This window comes from Heterodontus francisci, chromosome 4 (genome assembly GCF_036365525.1).
Source record: "Heterodontus francisci isolate sHetFra1 chromosome 4, sHetFra1.hap1, whole genome shotgun sequence".
NCBI classification, from domain to species: Eukaryota; Metazoa; Chordata; class Chondrichthyes; order Heterodontiformes; family Heterodontidae; genus Heterodontus; species Heterodontus francisci.
In genome coordinates, this window is record NC_090374.1 from 96235541 (window position 1) to 96255872 (window position 20332).

The 20332-nt window shown below is 42.1% G+C and overlaps 1 protein-coding gene across 2 annotated transcripts in view; it reads left to right on the forward strand.

Annotated features, from left to right (window-relative positions):
- The window catches only part of hsd17b4 (hydroxysteroid (17-beta) dehydrogenase 4), a 220068-nt gene that overhangs the window by 81904 nt on the left and 117832 nt on the right, over window positions 1-20332 (forward strand). The window contains exons 12-13 of one of the 2 annotated variants that reach the window (XM_068029896.1): window positions 14404-14528; window positions 16327-16560. In XM_068029896.1, the coding sequence (XP_067885997.1) occupies window positions 14404-14528; window positions 16327-16560 (359 nt within the window). The remainder of the gene's footprint in view (window positions 1-14403; window positions 14529-16326; window positions 16561-20332) is intronic. The other variant, XM_068029897.1, reaches the window with a different exon arrangement.

Genomic DNA, 20332 nt, shown 5'->3' on the forward strand with positions numbered 1-20332 from the left:
CCACTTCATTTTTCTTTTCTTTTCTGTCTCTATTTGCATGTGTGTATTGCATATGCGTGCTATCGTGGGTGTGTCGTGTATCTGTAGGCGTCAACCGAATTAGAGTTTAAGTTCGAGTTTAATAAATTTCAACTTTTCTTCTTTAAACCTAAGAAAGCCTGTTTGTGTTAGTTTCTTTGCCTTATAATTGGAAAGCAGTGAACAAGGATTCACCAAGGGGGAGCTAAAGAGTGTTTTTAAAATTAAACCCTGTTATGGTAAGACCAGGTGAAGGCTGAAAGGGAACCCTCGACAGCTTTCTCACCTGGTCGTAACAAGAGTGTGGGGGAACAGAGGAACATGGGCCTTTATATGTGTCAACCTTTGAACGTGGCAGGACAAATTGAGGGTGTGGTTAGCAAAGCATATGGGATCTTGTGCTTCATAAATAGAAGCATTGAGTACAAAAGCAGGGAAGGTATGTTCATGCTTTATAAAGCTTTGGTAGGGCCCAAACTCGAGTATTGTATCCAGTTCTGGTCACAGCACTTTAGGAAGGATGTATGGGTCCTTGAGAGGGTGCAGAGGCGATTTACCAGAATGATTCCAGGGATATGGGGGATTTTAGTTCAAAGGTTAGGTTGGAAAAATTGTGTTTGAGATTGAGGGGAGATTTAATAGAAGTGCACAAGATTATGACAGGCATAGATAAGTTAGACAAGGAAAAACTGTTCCCATGAACTAATGGTACAAGGACTAGGGGAAACAGATTGCAGGTTTTGGGCAAGAGATGCAGGGGGAATCTGAGGAAGACTTTTTTTAATGCAATGGGTGGTAATGACCTGAAACTCGCTGCCCACAAGGGTGGTGGAATGGGAAACAATCAATAATTTCAGGAGGAAATTGGATGGGTACTTGAAGGATATAAACTTGCAGGGGTACGGGGATCGAGTGGGGGCATGGGACTGACTGGATAGCTCCATGGAGAACTGTCATGGACTCGATGGGCTGAATAACAGCCTCCTGTGCTGTAAATGACTCTAAGACTTTAGTTGTTCTTTTGTGTTCATCAACAAATGCTAAATCAGTATTTCTTTGAGTAGAGGTGTATAAGACGTTAATGGGTTTAGGTGGTGGCTAAACTTTTTTAATCCTACTATTCACTGCACATACTAATTGTACTTCTGCTAGCCCGAGTGTGAAACATGCCAGGTAGAACTTGGCTTATCAGTTGTTTGGTCATCAATTGAAGATAAAAGACAATTGAGAGAAAGCATTGCAGTGAGATTAATTCTAGATTGCTCTAGCATAGCGTCAGCATAGCACAATGGACTGAAGTGCCTTTTTTGTGATGTAAGTCTTTACCGTTCCCTATGTTTTTCTTACACTAGGACTACACTTCAAAATTACTTAGTGAGCTGTAAAGCACTTAGGGACATAGTGGGTCATGAATGGCCCTGAAAACTGTATAGTGTCACGGTATTCTTGTCTGTGGCCTCGCCAATGTCTTGTACAAACTCATCATTACTTCTTAACTAGTGTAAACTATAATCCCATGTATTAAACTGAAAATACTGTTGGCATTTTTTATGGCTTTTCCTACTGACACTTGCACTTTCAAGGAATTATGTATTTGAACCTCTAGGTCTCTGTTTATCGACAGCATGTCTCCATTAAGCATATATTCCTATTCCTTGTTTGTTCTTCTAAAATATCTCATATGAATTCAGAAATTGTATGTTGCCTGTCTATCCATTTTGCTAACCTGTCTGTCTTCCTGAAGTCTTTTGTGGTCCTCACTTCTGCCTAGCCAGCAAATTGAAATTATATTCCCTATACTGAAGTTCAATTGTCTATATGTACATATATATTAGAACAGATATGAACCAGTACTAACCTGAGTACATCATTTTGAACCCTTCTCTGGTCTGAGAAGCATATACTGTTTCCTGCCTGTCAGTCAACTTTTATCAGTGCTGCTACATTATTATTCTTGTACTGGGTGCCTAGATTTTTCTAACCAGCCTCGAGACATCCTATCAAATGCCTTCTGAAAATCCATACACACTACGTCTACTGCATTGCTTTTGTTCCATTCAATTAGTCGCATCTTCAGAAACTCTTGAACTTGTCAAGCTTGACTTGTCTTTAATTGGCTACCTTGATTTACCCATGCATTTCTAAATGCCCCCTACATTTATCTTGAATTATGGATTTTCAGAATTTTCCCAGATTGGTCTAATTATCTGGGTTGTCCTTCCTTCTCCATGAAAGTGCTGTTAAATCAACTATTCTCCAGTCTCTCAGCACAGTTTGGCTGAATTGTAAGAACTGGGGACTTAGGCAACAGAACACTTAGCTGGGAAACTCTGATCTGAACATGCATAAAGATCTGCCTAGCATCAGGACTGATTTGAAATGCTTGATAATGGCAGTTTCTTTGCAGGCAAAAGTCATGTCTCTGGTAGTTGTCATGATCATTGGTGACTGAAGAGGCCAATACTTGATCGGCAGGCTGTTGAGCAGTTGGGGTACAAGACCTCCTGGTTTGGAGGGGCTCTGGTATAAACAGACACCTTCCGTTGTCTGCGCTTTTCTTCAGCAGCCTCGCTTTTGTTTGCTTTCCTGGTTGTTGTGTGCTGGCTGTCTATCGGCAGCCTCCTGCTCCCACACCCGTTGGTCAATATCAGCGAGAGAGGGAGAGCTGTCTTTTCAGCTGGTCTTTGAAGCGTTTGCGAGGTGCACCTCAATCTCGCTTACTGGAGCATAGTTCACCATATAGTTTAAACTATAAGTTGAAATTTATGAGGTCAAATTTTGTTAACCTGAAAGATGAATTCATATTTGTAGTATGTCTGAATTTAACTACTTTAACTTTTGTTGAATAAAAGACTACGATTGTAACCACACAAAACGCACTGTTTGTAGAGAGCAATCAATTACATAGCCTGTCATCGATATAACAGTTGTTCAAGTTAGTATGTAATTGTTGGGTATAAGTATTTTAAATTTTCATTTAAAACCATTAAGCAGAAAAATGCTCCCTTTTAGTTTCTCAGATGGCTTTTAAAAATAGTATTGTTTTACTGGTTTCAGTTCAGCTGGGATAAAAATGATTTAGGATTTACTGTTGTCTTGGATGAAATATTTAGGTTAGGTTTGGAAAGGTGTTGACATTTTTTAGATTTTTTTAATATAATGGTTTGGCCTTTGCAGTAATTACTTTTTCTGCTACTAAAAATGGGGTACAAATGAAACTGCAGAAAATCATCCTCAATAAGACCGTTTTGAGTATTGCAAGAGAAAGCCAGAGAAGAATACCATTCTAAATATTCTACTTAATCTCAGCCATCAAAATCAACAGACTAGGAAAAGTTCAAAATGCTATCTGCATTAAAATATGAAAAATGATGAAATATTGAAACAAAAATATTTATATCGTACCTTTACTGTAGTAAGGTGCTTCACAGGAGTGTTATCAAACAAAATTTGACACTGAGCTGTATAGGGCTGATGACCAAAAGTTTGATCGAAGAGGTAGGCTTTAAGGAATGTCTTAAAGGAGGAAGAAAGGCAGGGAGGTTGATGGAAGGAATTGCAGAGCTTTAGGGCCTTGGAAGTTGAAGACAAGGCTGCTAGTGGTGGAGTGTTTTAAAATCGGGGATACTCAAGAAGTCTGAATTAGATGAGTGCTGATATCTTGGAGGGTTGCGGGGCTGGAAGAGATTGAAGAGATTGGGGTGGAGGGCAAAGCCAGGGAGAGACTTGAAAACCCAGGATGAGAATTTAAAAATCGAGGCATTGCTTAAACGGGAGCTGATGTAGGTCAGAGAGCATATTGGTGATGGGTGAATGTGTCTTGGTGTGAATTAGGACACGTGCAACGGATTTTTGGATGACCTCAGGTTTACGGGGTAGAATGTGGGATACCAGCCAGGAGTGCATTGGAATAACCAAGTCTCACGGTAACAAAAGCATAGTGAGGGTTTCAGCAACAGATGAACTGAGGCCATGTGGAGTTGGACCATGTTACAGAGGTGGAAATAGGCAATTTTAGTGATGCTGTGACTATTCTCATTTGGGGGTTAAATGTGAACCAAGGTTGATAACAGTCTGATTCAGCCTCAAGCAGGTTCCAGGGAGAGGGGTGGAGTCAGTAGCTAGGGAACAGAGTTTGTGGCGGGGACCTAAGATGGCAGCTTCAGACTTCCAAATGTTTATTTGGGAGTAATTTCTACTTATCCAGTCCTAGATGTCGGGCAAGCAGTCCAACAATTTAGAGATAGTGGAGGAGTTGGGAGAGATGGCCATGAGTTGCAGCTGGGTTTTGTCTGCAATCATGTGGAAACTGACAGTCTGCTGTTGGTTGGTGTCACCAAGGGGCATCATGGAGATGAATAATAGGAGGAGGTCAAGAATAGATCCTTGGGGGCCACTAGCAGTAGTGGTGCAGTCGTAGGAAGAGAAGTTATTGAAGGCTATTCTCTGGCTAAACTGGATAGATAAGAATAGAACCAGGTGAGTGCAGTCACACCCAACTGGACAAATGGAGAGACATTGGAGGAGGATGGTGTGGTCAACCATGCCAAAGGCTGCAGATGGGTTGAGAAGAATGAAGAAGGATAGTTTACCTTTGTCATGGTAATGTAGGATGTCATTTGTGACATTGATTTGAACCATGCCAGTCCTGTGGCAGGGATGGAAACCTGATTGGAGAAATTCAAACATGGAGTGCTGAGAAAGATGGGCATGGATTTGGGAGATGACAACATGTTCAAGGACTTTGAAGGTGAAAGGGAGTTTGGGAGGATGGATGGGTCAAGAGAGGAAGATTGGCTGGGTGGGCTAGGGGAAGGAAAAGGAGCAGCAGAGATGGCTGAATGATCTCAATCTTAGTGACAAAGAAGCTCATAACCTCCAACATAAATACTGTGGCTACAAGAGCAGGTCAGAAACTGGGAATTCTGTGGTGAGTAACCCACCTCCTGGACCCCCAAAGCCTGTGCATCTACAAAGCACAAATCAGGAGTTTGATGGAATACTCTCTGCTTGCCTGGATGCATGCATCTCCAACAGTACTCAGGAAGCTCAACACCATCCAGGCCAAAGCAGCCCACTTGATCGGCAGCCCATCCACTGCCTTAAACATTCAGTCCCTCCACTGCTGACACACAGTGACAGCAATGTGTAGCATCTAAAAGATGCACTGCAGCAACTCACCACACCACCTTCGACAGCAACTTCCAAACCTGCGACCTCTACCACCTAGAATGACGAGGACAGCAGGTGTATGGAAACACCACCATCTGCAAGATCCCCTGAAGCTGCACGGCATCCTGACTTGGAACTATATCGCCGTTCTTTTGCTGTCACTGGATCAAAATCCTGGAACTCTCCAGATGGATGGCAGTTCACCACCACCTTCTGAAGGACAGTCAGGAATGAGCAACAAATGCTGGCCTAGTCAGCGATGCCCACATCCCATGAAAGAAAAGCAAACTTGTTGGAGGTGAGGGTATAGAGGTTACATGGGAGAGGAGTTTATGAAGATGGTTTGCAGTACAGAAGGGAAACTGGCAGCTATCTTTGCATTTCAGAGTGATATTGGAAAAGTGAAGAGTTTTGGCAGGCAAGCAGGACCCGAAAGTAGAGGGATCCAAATAGGGTGAAGGGAACAGAAGTAAAAGAAAAAGTAGAAAAAATGTGGAAGTGGAAGTGATGGGTTTGGGTCTGGAGCGATAGCCAAAACATGAACTTGAATGGGCACAGAAAACTCAAGTTACGTAGGCCTGATTACGTACCAGTTATTAGGATACATATAGGCTGTCTACTAATATTCATTATAAGCCCACCGACTCCCACAGCTACCTCAACTACACTTCTTCACACCCTGCCTCCTGTAAGCATTCCATTCTCCCAGTTTCTCTGTCTCCGACGCATCTGCTCTGATGATACCTTCCATGACAGTGCTTCTGATATGTCTTCCTTCTTCCTCAGCCAAGGATTCCCCCCCACAGGGCTCTCAACCGTGTCCGGCCCATTTCCCGCACTTCAACCTTCATCCCTTCCCCTCCCTCCCAGAACCACGACAGGGTTCCCCTTCTCACTTTCCACCCCACCAGCCTCCACATCCAAAGGATTATCCTCCACCATTTCCGCCACATCCTGCGTGATGCCACTACCAAACACATCTTCCCCCTCCCCTCCCCTGTCAGCATTCCGCAGGGATCATTCCCTCCACGACATCCTTGTCCACTCCTCCAATACCCCCACCACCTCGTTCCCTTCCCACAGCACCTTCCCCTGCAATCACAGGAGGTGTAATACCTGCCCATTTACCTCCTGTCTCTTCACTATCCAAGGTCCCAAACACTCCTTTCAAGTGAAGCAGCGATTTACTTGTACTTGTTTCAATGTAGTATACTGTATTAGCTGCTTGCAATGTGGTCTCCTCTACACTGGGGAGACCAAACGCAGATTGGGTGACCGCTTGGCGGAATACCTCTGCTCCGTCTGTAAGCATGACCCCCGAGCTTCCGGTTGCTGGCCATTTCAACAGCACCCACCCCCCGCCCCCTTGCTCTCATACTCACATCTCTGTCCTGGGATTGCTGCAATGTTCCACTGAACATCAACGCAAGCTTGAGGAACAGCATCTCATTTACAGATTAGGCATGCTATAGCCTGCCAGACTAAACATTGAGTTCAATAATTTTAGAGCATGATGGGCCCCCTTTTTTATTTTTATATTTTTTTTTCTTTTTTATTTGGTTGTTTTATTTTAGTTTGTTTAGTTTGGTTCAACTGTGCCTACCCACTTTTTTTTTAATGTTTGTGCTTGGAGCCAGGGCTTTTCAATTTACAGTCAATTCACACCCTCGCTGCACTAACGATTTGTCTTTCAGCACGCCATTAACATACCGTTTGCCTTTGTTCCATGACCTTCTGGTCAGTTATTCTCTGTGACCTCGTCCTATCAACACCCTTTGTTATCTCTTGCCCCACCCCCAATTTACTTGCTTAAAAGCTTTTATATTTCTAATATTTGTCAGTTCTGAAGAAGGGTCACTGACCTGAAACATTAACTCTGCTTCTCTCTCCACAGATGCTACCAGACCTGCTGAGTATTTCCAGTATTTCTTGTTTTTATTTCAGATTTCCAGGATCTGCAGTATTTTGCTTTTATATTGGTATACATATATCCTGGTAGTAAATGAGAAATAGAGAGAAGACTATTTAAAGAGTTAAGGTCTGAGGTCTTGTGGGATAAAGTTGATGTTGCTAGGGTGGAGTCGTCATGGAGCATCTGTTGTCTAAGTTCGGAGACAGGCGTGAAGTCCAGAAGCTATTTAAAGGGTATCCGAGGACGTGCTGATGGGGCTGTTTCCGTGGGAATGAAGATCAATTAAATAACTCAACTAAAGTTGGATTTTTATTCTCAACCCCAGTGTTGACATTTGTCAGTCGATGGATTGGCTGAGGAACTTGTTTAGAATAAAGCTGGAGCGCATAAGACTAAATTCATCTCTAGTCCTTTCTCCAATATGGTATATCCAAAACAAAACGATTATTCAGAAGTAGTACAAATCATCATACGAACATACGCATTAGGAGCAGGAGTAGGCCACTCGGCCCTTCGAGCCTGCTCCACCATTTAATACGTTCATGGCTGAACTGATTACTCCACATTTCCACCTACCCCTGATAACCTTCCACCCCCTTGCTTATCAAGAATCTAGCAACCTCTGCCTTAAAAATATTCAAAGACTCTGCTTCCACTGCCTTTTGTTTAGTTTAGATTTAGTTTAGAGATACAGCACTGAAACAGGCCCTTCAGCCCACCGAGTCTGTGCCGACCATCAACCACCCATTTATACTAATCCTACACTAATTCCATATTCCTACCACATTCCCACCTGTCCCTATATTTTCCCTACCACCTACCTATACTCGGGGCAATTGCTAATGGCCAATTTACCTATCAACCTGCAAGTCTTTTGGCAGTGGGAGGAAACTGGAGCACCCGGAGGAAACCCACGCAGACACAGGGAGTACCCTGAATTGAACCCGGGTCGCTGGAGCTGTGAGGCTGTGGTGCTAACCACTGCGCCACTGTGCCGCAGAGAATTCCAAAGATTCACGACCCTCTGAGAAAAAATGTCTCCTCATCTCTGTCTTAAATGGGCGAGCCCTTATTTTTAAATAGTGACCCCTAGTTCTAGATTCTCCCACAAGGGGAAACATCCTTTTCACATCCACCCGTTCAAGACCCCTCAGGATATTGTAAAGTTTCAATCAAGTCGCCTCTTACTCTTCTAAATTCCAGCGGATACAAGCCTACCCTGTCCAATCTTTCCTCATAAGATAGCCTGCCCATTCCAGGTTTTAGTCTAGTAAACCTTCTCTGTACTGCTTCCAATGCATTCCTTCCATAAATAAGGAGACCAGTACTGTACTCCGCAATATCCTATATAGCTGAGGCATAACCTCCCTACTTTCGTATTCAATTCCCCTCACAATAAACAAGAACATTCCATTAGCTTTCCTAATTACGTGCTGTACCTGCATACTAATTTTTTGCTATTCATGCACTAGGGCACCCAGATCCCTCTGCATCTCAGCTCTGCAATCTCTCACCATTTAGATAATATGCTTCTATTTTATTTTTCCTGCCAAAGTGGACAATTTTACACTTTCCCACATTATACTCCATTTGCCAGGTCTTTGCCCACTCACTTAACCTATCTATATCCCTTTGTAGCCTCCCTTATATACTCTTCACAAGTTACTTTCCTACCTATCTTTGTGTCTTCAGCAAATTTAGGAACCATGCCTTTGGTCTCTTCATCTAAGTCATTTATTAAAAATTGTAAAAAGTTGAGGCCCCAGCACAGATCCCTGTGGCACACTACTTGTTACATCTTGCCAACTAGAAAATGCCCCATTTATGCCTACTCTGTTTCCTGTTCGCTAACCAATCTCCTATCAATGCTACCTCTACACCATGAGCTTTTATTTTCTGCAATAACCTTTGATGTGGCACTTTATCAAATGCCTTCTGGAAATATAAGTGCAATACATCCACCGGTTCCCCTTTCTCCACAGCACATGTAACTCCCTCAAAGGACTGCAATCAATTGGTTGAACATGATTTTCCTTTCACAAAACCATGTTGACTCTCCCTGATTACATTGAATTTTGCTAAATGCCCTGCTGTAACGTCTTTAATAATAGCTACTAACCTTTTCCCTAAGACAGATATTAAGCTAAATGGCCTGTAGTTTCCTGCTTTCTGTCTCCCTTCCTTTTTGAATAAAGGAGTGACATTCGCTATTTTCGAATCTAGCGGTACCTTCCCCGAATCTAAGGAATTTTGGAAAATTAAGACTAACGCATCGATTATCTCACTAGCCACTTCTTTTAACACCCTTGGATGAAGTCCATCAGGACCCGGGGACTTGTCAGCTCACAGCTCCAACAATTTATTCAGTACCACTTCCCTGGTGATTGTAATTTTCTTGAGTTCCTCCCTCCCTTCCATTTCCTGACTTACAGCCAATACTGGGATGTTACTTGTATCCTCAATAGTGAAGACTGATGCAAAATATTTGTTCATTCATCTGCCATCTCCTTATTATCCATTATTAATTCCCCAGCCTCACTTTTTTTTTTAATAGGACCAACGCTCACTTTTGTTAACTTTTTTTAAAAATATCTATAGAAACTCTTACTATCTGTCTTTATATTTCTAGCTGGCTTTCTCTCATACTCTAATTTTACCTTCCTTATCAATCTTTTAGTCATTCTTTGCTGTTTTTTATATTCAGTCCAATCTTACGACCTGCCTCCCATATTTGAGCAATTATAGGCTTTTTCTTTAAGTTCTATACTTCTATACTATCTTTAACTATTTTAGTTAACCATGGATAGCGGGTCCCACGCTTGGAATTTTTCTTTCTCGTTGAAATGTGTCTATTCTATGTATTCTGAAATATTCCTTTAAATGTCTGCCACTGCATCTCTATTGACCTATCCCTTAACTTGATTTGCCAGTTCACTTTAGCTCGCTCTGCTTTCATGCCCTCATAATTGCCCTTATTTAAGTTTAAAATACTGATCTTGGACCCACTCTTCTCTCCCTCAAACTGAATGTAAAATTCAATCATAATATGATTGCTGCTACCTCGGGGCACCTTAACTATGAGGTCATTAATTAATCCTATCTCATTGCACAATACCAAGTCTAGTATAACCAGCTCTCTGGTTGGCTCCAGAACGTATTGTTCCAAGAAATTATCCGGAAAACATTCTATGTATTCCTCATCTAGGCTACCTCTGCCCATCTGATTTTTCCAGTCTATATGTAGGTTAAAATCCCCCATAATTATCGTATCTTTCTGATAAACTGCCATTATTTCTTCTTTTATACCCCATCCTACAGTGTGGTTAATGAATTATGATCATGGGTATAGAGCAGTTAATATAAGGGTGTAAAACTAAGGATGCATTCATTCAAAATTGGTATTAATGCTGTTACGGCCAAGTGAGAAGTAGTCGATGGCCTCCCCTCTTTCTGCTTCTCAGTTGACCGCAGCAGGTATTTTTTAAAAGAATTTGCATGTTAGTTTAGTGAGTCTCTAACTGTTTAAGTGCTGTGATTGGAGAAGACATACAAACAGGTTTTCTTGTAATGTTTTAATATTTGAAAAATAAAAAATACTCCAACACTCACTGACACGCAAACAAGATACTCACACACGGACACAGAAGTAAGTAACAAGGAGGGAGGGTAGGTTAATTTGTTTGAGTGTCCAAAAGAAAGTCAATCATATATGAATCCTGTGGGTTGATGCGTTGGATGGTTTCAGGCTGTGTTCGTTGATTTTTTTTTTCCTGGATTCTGCACAGAGACAGTTTACAGTCTCGACGGATGCTCTACCTTTCCTGTGAAGTCTGCAGCTGTTTGGTTTACGTTGAAGACGCTGCCTGCGGTCTTTGGCTGGTCATATACACCAGGGCTCACGCTTGCAGAATGGCTGGGGAGAGAGGGGGACCACGAGTTCTGTTTTCGCTGTTACCCACTCATGGTTAGTCTGCGATTCTGACTCACTGTGGAGAAGAAGCCTCTTTCCAGCACAAAGGGTTAGCTTGCTAGTACATGACCTCTATTCACAATCTAACCAGTTACCAAAATGGCTACAGCAAGCTGGGAAACCCTAATTCCAGGTCCCTGATCTAAAGTGATGAGTTTAAGTAATTGGTTTGCACCCACCTGAAAAAGTAGATTATGTCTGAATATCTGTGAGTAGTTTAGGTAATGGGCCATTCACACTTGTCTAAGCTGATTTTTCTGGTGGTTCACTTCCGGACAGCACATCTGCTTTCTGATAGCTTTGTAATTTGCAAGGTGAAGTCGTGTAAGTGTTCGGCCATTTTACAAGCTGCTCTTTAGGCCAGTTAAAAATACCGTTTTGTCAGTCTTTTTAAAACATATCCTGTGGTTCGATTCCACTTAATAAAGAAAGTCATTTTTGATGAAACACGGTTTTACAACAATACTGTTACGACCAGGTGAGAAATGTGCCTCGGGGTCTGTTACTATCTTCACCTGGTTATTGTAACAGGGTTTAATTCTAAACAGTGTTTTGAGCTCTCCCTTTGTGAATCCTTGTTTGCAACTTTCCAATTATAAGGCAAATAAATGAGTACAAACAGGCTTTCTGTGCTTTAAAGAAGAAAGATGAAATTTATTAAACCTTAAACGCTATATGGTTAATGCCTACGGATATACAACGTGCCCATGCTAGCATGCACACGCCATATACCCATGCAAATAGGGACAGAAAAGAGCAGACGAAAAGATAAGTATAACAGTTTGAGGCAATATCTAGTTACTGTTTCTCAAGCTTGCTGTAGTCCTTGATTAAAGATATGGTCTTGCGTTTTGTTGGGGCCCAGTATTCTTTGTAAACCTTGTTCACGTAGGAGATTTTTTCTCTGAGTTTACGTGTCTTCACAAGATTCAGTTCCATGGGAAAGAGATGGAGACAGGCAGACAGGAGAGGGTTCTGCTTCAGTTCCAGGAGCACAGCCTTCTGAGTTCAAATTCTATTTTTCCTATTTGAAACTACCCTAATTGGCCAGCAGGTGATCACGTGACCAACTGGTTTGATCAGATCTCTTCTGTGTATTGGCAAGACTGGTTTCCTTTGTTTCACCACTGTCTAGTAGAATGCAAATGTCTTTCCAGTCAGGAGACTTGCAATTTTTAAGTTTTAATGTTCACGTGGCAAAATTATGTGTGCCTCAGACTTGACAGGTGGGGTGTTTGCCTGATAATACCAATTAATAACTTGGCTGTTACTGAGTTGTGTCTGGAGCATTGTAAGAAAGGAAATGTGTTTGCAGTTAAATCTCAATATGGGCTCAATCATTTGGTCTGTGCATTCATGGCAAACCAGAAAATGTATCAAATCATTTTGAGACCTATGCTGACCTAGTGAAATAAATAGGGACAGTTTCTTGTGACGTTGTCAACGCAGTTGAATATTGTTGATTTAAGTAATGACACAAGTTCTCTCTTGGTGACTGGAAGGAGTCAGTAGGTAAGTATAAAAACGCGGTAGCAATAGTTACCTTGACTGTTAATGAATAGTGCTGTAGTAATTGGGTGTAGTGTATCTTGAGTTTGTGTCAGCATCAGACAGCTGTTAGAATACAATAGCTGGTGAGAGAGAAATGCTACTCGGAAAGAGATAACTCCTTTAATTTTTGTGTGATGCCAAACAATCAGCATGTAGTGACCATTTTGCCCATTAAACTTCTTTGAACTTTAAAAAAAAAAATTCTTCTCTGGATGTGTGGCAACACAGGGAAGTTGAATTTATTGCTCATCCCTAGCCAACTTTGAAACTGTGCTTCAAAATATTATTTATATTCTACTTAATTTATATTTTTAAGATGCATTAAGATGGCGAAAAATTTATCCTTGACAGTTCCAGTCTTCCACTTTGGCCTATATTAATTTTAATTCTTTTAAGACATAAGCAACCTGCAGCTCCTATTTGGTTGCAAATTTGGATTCCTTTTTTTATTCTTTCATGGGATGTGGGTACCGCTGGCAAAGCCAGCATTTGTCGCCTGTCCCTAATTGGCCAACTGAGTGGCTTGCTAGGCCATTTCAGAGGACATTTAAGAGTCAACCACATTGCTGCAAGTCTGGAGTCACATGTAGGCCAGACCAATGGAACTCTGAAAAACAAATAAAGTACATTGTAGACTTCATGACTCCTTATTACTTATGGATTTTGCTTTTCTCCTGACAGACTCAAGTTAAAATAAGTGGGTTGTGGAGAAAATCTAACCACCCTCGAGTCCATGGGAGTAAAGCAAATAAAGACTTATTTCAAGGATATGCAAGGGAGAAGCTTCTGGTAACCCAAAGGACGTCTTAGTGATAGAGTTTACAGCACACATTCATAGGCTACAATAGTCATTACTCATTGATCACACTACCCCCGACACATACCAGGTTTATGACTTGATCAATGAACTAGATTGCATTGCCCCACAGATGTCTTCCTGTTATCTCTTCCTCAAACCTTGAAGCTGTTAGTTAGTTCCCATGATTTATTGTTGCCTGTCTCGTTTCCAGTCTTGCCCTGGTCTCTTTGATTAGTGAAGCAAGGACAGCATGTTTACACAGGCTGTAGTTGCAATTAGGTATTGAGTTGTACAATCCCAGCATAATGGTCAAGTATCCCATCATTCAACAGGTCCCTCACAACAACAGTGTTTCTTCTAAGCTTATTAATGCATTCTAATGCTAAATCTACTAATGTTGCCCCTTTGGACTCACTTTAAGTGTGTAATCAATGTTCTCAACATGCCGTGTTCTGTTAAAAGATGTGCGTTTGCATTTAAGAGCAGAAATGTTGTGTTACTTTACTCTGGTAACCTTATGCATTCAATAATAAATGAACTGAGAAGCTACCCAACAAAAAAATCTAGAAAAAGACATATACTAATGTTAGAAATAGCCTAACGCTAACTGTACTGTCTTATCAAAATATTTGATAGAACTTACAGCACAGAATCAGGTGCTTCCACCCAACTGGTCTATGCTGGCATTTATGTTCCACAAGAGCTTCCTCCCACACCTCTTCATCTAACCCTATCATCATATCCTTGTATTCCTTTCTCTCACATGTCTTTGGGTAACGAAGTTTCACCCAAGTTCCCTGTTGGATTTATTGGTGACTGTCTTATATTTATGGGCCCCAATTTTGGTTTCCCCGCAAGTAGAAACACAAATAGTTCCAATAGGTTTTAGAACTTATAAGTATGGTTATATATTGTTAATGGTGAATTTTAATGGACTGGTTACCGTGAATTCAAGACTGCCCTCTTTTACTTTTATTACAGAATCCGTTAGCAGTCTTTATGAGGTACTGAACAAACTCGATGCTGAACGAGGAGTCTCAGCAAACCCTACCAGTGGCACAACACGAGCTAGCACTTCAGGCATCAATCCAGTAGGTGTCAATCTGGTAATACAATGCACCAATATAATTAGTACCATATAAAGTAGCTTTTTCAGTTATTTATTGTTTTGATATTCTAAAGGAAGAATGCACTTTGCATATTGTATACTTATCCTCAAATATGATCTCTGCATTTTTTGTGCAAATTTGTCCCCAAGCACTTTTCTGAGGATTGATATATAATCCATTTGGTTTATCTAGTTGTACCTTTTGACTGCTGTTGAGGGAATATGTTTTCTTTTCATGCATAATGATTCCAGCACCAGTATCTCATTTTAGTTGCTGCTCCAGACATGAGCTCATTCTTTTCATCTCTATTTTTCTCCCCACTCCTCTCAGGCCCTTCTCTCCTCTCTGTTCTCGGTAGCCCAGCATCTCAAAATTTGGAAACTTTCATCCTTTCTGTTTAAATACCTCCCTAGCATCCAAGTGTACCAGAATTCAACTCTACAACCCTTCCTTCCCAGTTACCATTCTTGTGTACCTCTTGTGCATACCATTCCCTTTGACCATCTACGTCCCATGCTCTCGAATTCCTCAATCATAAGGTCAGAGGTGGGGATATACGCTCGTGATTGCATGGTGTTCAGTTCCATTCGCAATTCCTCAGATATGAAGCAGTCTGCGCCCGCATGCAGCAAGACCTGACCAACGTCCGGGCTTACGGTAAGTGCTGCACAACTGACGGGCAATGACCATCTCCAATAAGAGGGAGTCCAACCACCTCCCCATGACATTCATTGGCATTATCATTTTTAAATATCCACCATCAACATTCTGGGGCTTCACCATTTACCAAAACTTAACTGGGCCAACCACATAAATATTGCAAGAGCAGGTCAGAAGCTGAGTAATCTTCAATGAGTGACTCACCTGACTCCTCAAAGCCTTTTCCACCACCTACAGGGGACTAATCAGCTGTGTGATGGAATATTCTCCACGTGCCTAGATGAATACAGTTCCAATAACAGTTAAGAAGCTTGACATCATTCAGGATAAAGCAGCCTACTTGATTGACAACCCATCCACTATCTTAAACATTCACTTTCTGCACCAAAAGCACAACGTGGCAGCAGTGTCTAGCATCTACAAGGTTCACTGCAGCAACTTGCCAAGGGTTGTACAATAGCTTCTGCCAAACTGGCAACCTCTACCACCTAGAAGGACAAGGGCAGCAGGTGCATGGAAACACCGCTATCTCCAAGTTCCTCTACCAGTCTCACGCCATTCCTTCATTGATGCTGGGTCAAAATCCTGGGACTCCCTCCCTAACAGCGTTGCGGGAGTACCTGCATACATGAACTCCAGTATTTCAAGAACGCGGTTCAGCATCACCTTCTTGAGGGCAATTAGGGATGGGCAATAAATGCTTGCCTTGTCAGTGATGCCCATACCTTGGGAGTGAATAAATTAAAAAAAAAAAGTGTTAAAAATTTCCATTCTGAGGCCCCATCTCCCTTCTTATTTCAATGACCCACCTGTGACCAACAGGTCACCCCTGCAAGTATCTCTTCCTTTCATTTGGCGTCCCATTTATTCCCTTGCATTTCTGAAGCATTAACATTTTCTGTGCTCAAGGCATGGCATAAATAGTTTTTTGTACCACATGAGCAGGTATTAATCTGATCTGGATACTCATTAATGAGCTGCTCTTGGATTTAACTTAGAGAATAAAAACTCAATTAACTATTTTGTAAGGGACTGCTTTGAGACTGCATCTGTCCTCACTTCCAGAATGACTTAAAATTCATCTTTTTAAAAAAAAAAGTGATCATCTTTGGTTTCATCTGTTTTTTGATTACAGGCTGAAGCTGTGGGTAAAAAAATGCCTGTGACTGAATATACGTACACCAATCTGCAGCCCATTCTCTATGCTCTTGGAATTGGCATGACAACAAAGGATCCAAATCACTTGAAATTTCTTTTTGAGAGAAATGAAGAATTTTCCTGTTTGCCTACTTTTGGGGTAATTCCTGCCCAAGCTTCTATGAATGGCACTCTTGCATTGGTCCCTGGACTGAACATTGACTTCACAAAGGCAAGTATATAGCTTATGTTTTCAACAATTTGTCACCTATTCTCTTTGGGAAGTTTACATGCAATTACAAAGTTAGATTCTTGTAAGATCCTGTCATCAACTGGAGTAGTTCAGTTTAAGATTTTGCATCATTAACTAACAGTTCCTCCTCAGCATCCAGCATATTTTCATATTTATACCACATGTAAAGTCTTCGTTATGTAGTTTTGATTGAAAGTTTCCAAATTCATCAAGTTCTTTTTGTGTTCTCAAAAGAATAATTTATATGAATTTGCACAAAGTTTACCACTAACATCCCCGGTGTCTGATACCTTCTCATGGACCTCAATTTGGAAATCTTAATTCTGAACTAATCTCTTTTTCACCCAATTTTCCTTTATTCCCCTCCCCTCTAGTCCTGAAACCACAGAATTCCTGCTGGATTACAACTCCATGGTAATATGATTGGATTGCAGGTTCCCAACTGACCCAGAATCTAACTGAAAAAGAGATCAGTGTATGTCCTGAGCAGGGACACAGTTTGTTCAATCAATAGTTCTTCCAGCAGCAAATGGTGCATCTAATCTTGTTGCGATGGGTTCATCCACAAGAAGTATTTTTTGGCTCAGGTCACAGATGCAAATAAGGTTTTGTTTGAGGGACTAGTTAGGTGCCCAATCTCTAATATTGTGAAGCCCATTTTTCTTCCTTGCTTCTTGATGACCATTCCTCAGATTCTGGGAAGACCAATTAGTTTTGTGTCTTATAGGGGCAATGCATATCTTGCAGATGTTGGGATGGGGGTACCCAGTGCTAGCAAGGGTGCACTTGATAGGTCTAATATCGAATAGCTAAGGTTGAGGAACAAAGTTGTCAAATAATTAATAACATTTAGGAAGTGTGCTACACAAGCTATGTGCTGAATTTTCTTAAGTTGAGAAGTTCCACCGCTGGGTCCAAATGCAGGACCCGGGGACGGCATCTTACCAGCGACAGCCAATTCAGAGACCGCCACCGGGACTGCCGGACAACAGAGGATGGTGGCCCGTTTCCCAGAGCTGCCGGCCCAATCAGAGGACCGCCAGCTCAGCAGCCTTGGCAGTGCCACAGTTGCAGTTGGCTACTGCTGAGGCTGCACCATGACGAAAGAGTGCCTCAATGCCAAGGTGCCCTTGAAGACGGGTAAGTTTTGTTGAGCAAAGGCCCCAGGAATCATGTGGGAAGGAGTGACATATTCCAGTGGCAGTGCCTTAACTGTGGGGGTGGCTATTTCCCCCAGGGAGACTGGCCATGGAGCACGATGAAGGAGGCCCCACCCTGGAAACCTGCTGGAAGGCCTCCAGAATTTACTTGGTGGTCTCTTCACACAGTCAGGAATGTTAGTGGGGGCAGGAAGTGTCCCTTAATTGGGCACTTAAGTAGCTTGATTGGCCACCTGGTGGGCAGCTGGTGAGGTTCCTGCCATTGGTAATGTGTTATGGCGTTGGGAAGCTGTTGGTTGCCCTCTCAACACCTTCCCCCACCATGTTACCAGGCCGTTGCCATAGGGCTGGTAAAATTTTCAGCCCCATGTAATGGTAAATGAAAATTCGATGTATGGTACAAGAATTTAACAACTTCTGCTTTCATCATTGGGTTAGTACAACTACACCAACTACTAACAAGAGCATTACAGATTGATTCTGCACTAGATATTCCTTAAGGTTCAGCATCACTGGATCTCTTCTGTAAGCATATCTTATATTCCTCACAATCAGGAGTTTATTTTTACTGCTTAATATCTAGTCATTGCATAGTGTAACTGAAAAGTCGTAACAAAAAAAGCCCCTTATGAACTGGATACCGTAATCTTGCCAGTACCTTCATGTGTGCTTCTTCAGCTTTTGAAAGGCAGGCTAATGAACATTTTAATGAGACAAGGTCAAATATAGGTTGTCGAGCTGCTTTATTTTACCAAAAATAAGTGAATCACGTTAACGATTATAGCAAATTATGACTTATAAATGTACAACAAAAGAAAATAAACAGCTGACTCATCAAGCTTACCACATCCTGACATGGTGCCAGCTATTCCCACTATCGATCACCAGCCCTCTTAATCATGTAATTTGCTGGGAGAGACAGAAACCTGCAGAAAAAAAAACCTTGGCCTGTTTAGGAAAAATCTCTTGTAAGTTTCTTTCCAATCTCTGAAGAAAGCCAGTAAAGCTGCAGGTGACTAAAGTAGATGATATCACTAGCCCCCATTAAGCCAAGTAACCTCTAACTCTGCCTTCTACTTGCAGGATCTCAGCTAGCTCTCCCTTGAAGTCTTACAGCAAATCCATACTCACTACATGTCTAGCAATTTAGTCCAGATGCAGATGATTCTGTGAAAAGTACTTCATTGCATAATCTCAGTTTGTTCTTTCCTAATATACTGAGGCTTTCAAATCCTCCCTGCCTTTTGAACACAAATAAACTAGTCATGTGGACAGGGTCTAAACACTTCATTATTTTAAAGGCCTCAGTCGTGTTCCATGAAATCAATGCTTTTCCAATGCAAAAGCTGCGATTTTCTGAGCCCTTGTTTGTGTAATCTCTCCTCATGATTCAACTCTTAGACTTCAGATATCATTCCAGTGAATCTAAGTTGCACTCTCTCCAAGGCCAATATATTTTTCCTAACGTGTGGTGCCCAGAATGGGACGTAGTACTCCTGGTGTGATCTAACGAGGGCTTTGTATAGCTGTAGCATGACTTCTGCACCCTTGTTTTCTAAGCCTCTAGATATGAAAGTCTGCATTCCATTAGCCTTTTTGAGTAATGATCCGTATATAAATAGCAGCTAAGCAATGTTCCCTTTAGAATTCAGTTGTTTTACACACCCATTTTGTTTCAGTTTATGGTTCCTTTATATTTATTTGCACAGCCGCATGCACACATTATTTCTGAGTGATTCCTGTGCAATACCTCCCTTTCGGCTACTACATGGCTTAGCGGGAGCATTGCCCCGAAGTCTGTTTGAACTTCCACTGCTTCTAGCTTTTCACTATTGAGAAAGTTCTTTGGGCCTCCTTATCTCGAGAGACAATGGATACGCGCCTGGAGGTGGTCAGTGGTTTGTGAAGCAGCGCCTGGAGTGGCTATAAAGGCCAATTCTGGAGTGACAGGCTCTTCCACAGGTGCTGCAGAGAAATTTGTTTGTTGGGGCTGTTGCACAGTTGGCTCTCCCCTTGCGCCTCTGTCTTTTTTCCTGCCAACTACTAAGTCTCTTCGACTCGCCACAATTTAGCCCTGTCTTTATGGCTGCCCGCCAGCTCTGGCGAATGCTGGCAACTGACTCCCACGACTTGTGATCAATGTCACACGATTTCATGTCGCGTTTGCAGACGTCTTTATAACGGAGACATGGACGGCCGGTGGGTCTGATACCAGTGGCGAGCTCGCTGTACAATGTGTCTTTGGGGATCCTGCCATCTTCCATGCGGCTCACATGGCCAAGCCATCTCAAGCGCCGCTGACTCAGTAGTGTGTATAAGCTGGGGATGTTGGCCGCTTCAAGGACTTCTGTGTTGGAGATATAGTCCTGCCACCTGATGCCAAGTATTCTCCGAAGGCAGCGAAGATGGAATGAATTGAGACGTCGCTCTTGGCTGGCATACGTTGTCCAGGCCTCGCTGCCGTAGAGCAAGGTACTGAGGACACAGGCCTGATACACTCGGACTTTTGTGTTCCGTGTCAGTGCGCCATTTTCCCACACTCTCTTGGCCAGTCTGAACATAGCAGTGGAAGCCTTACCCATGCGCTTGTT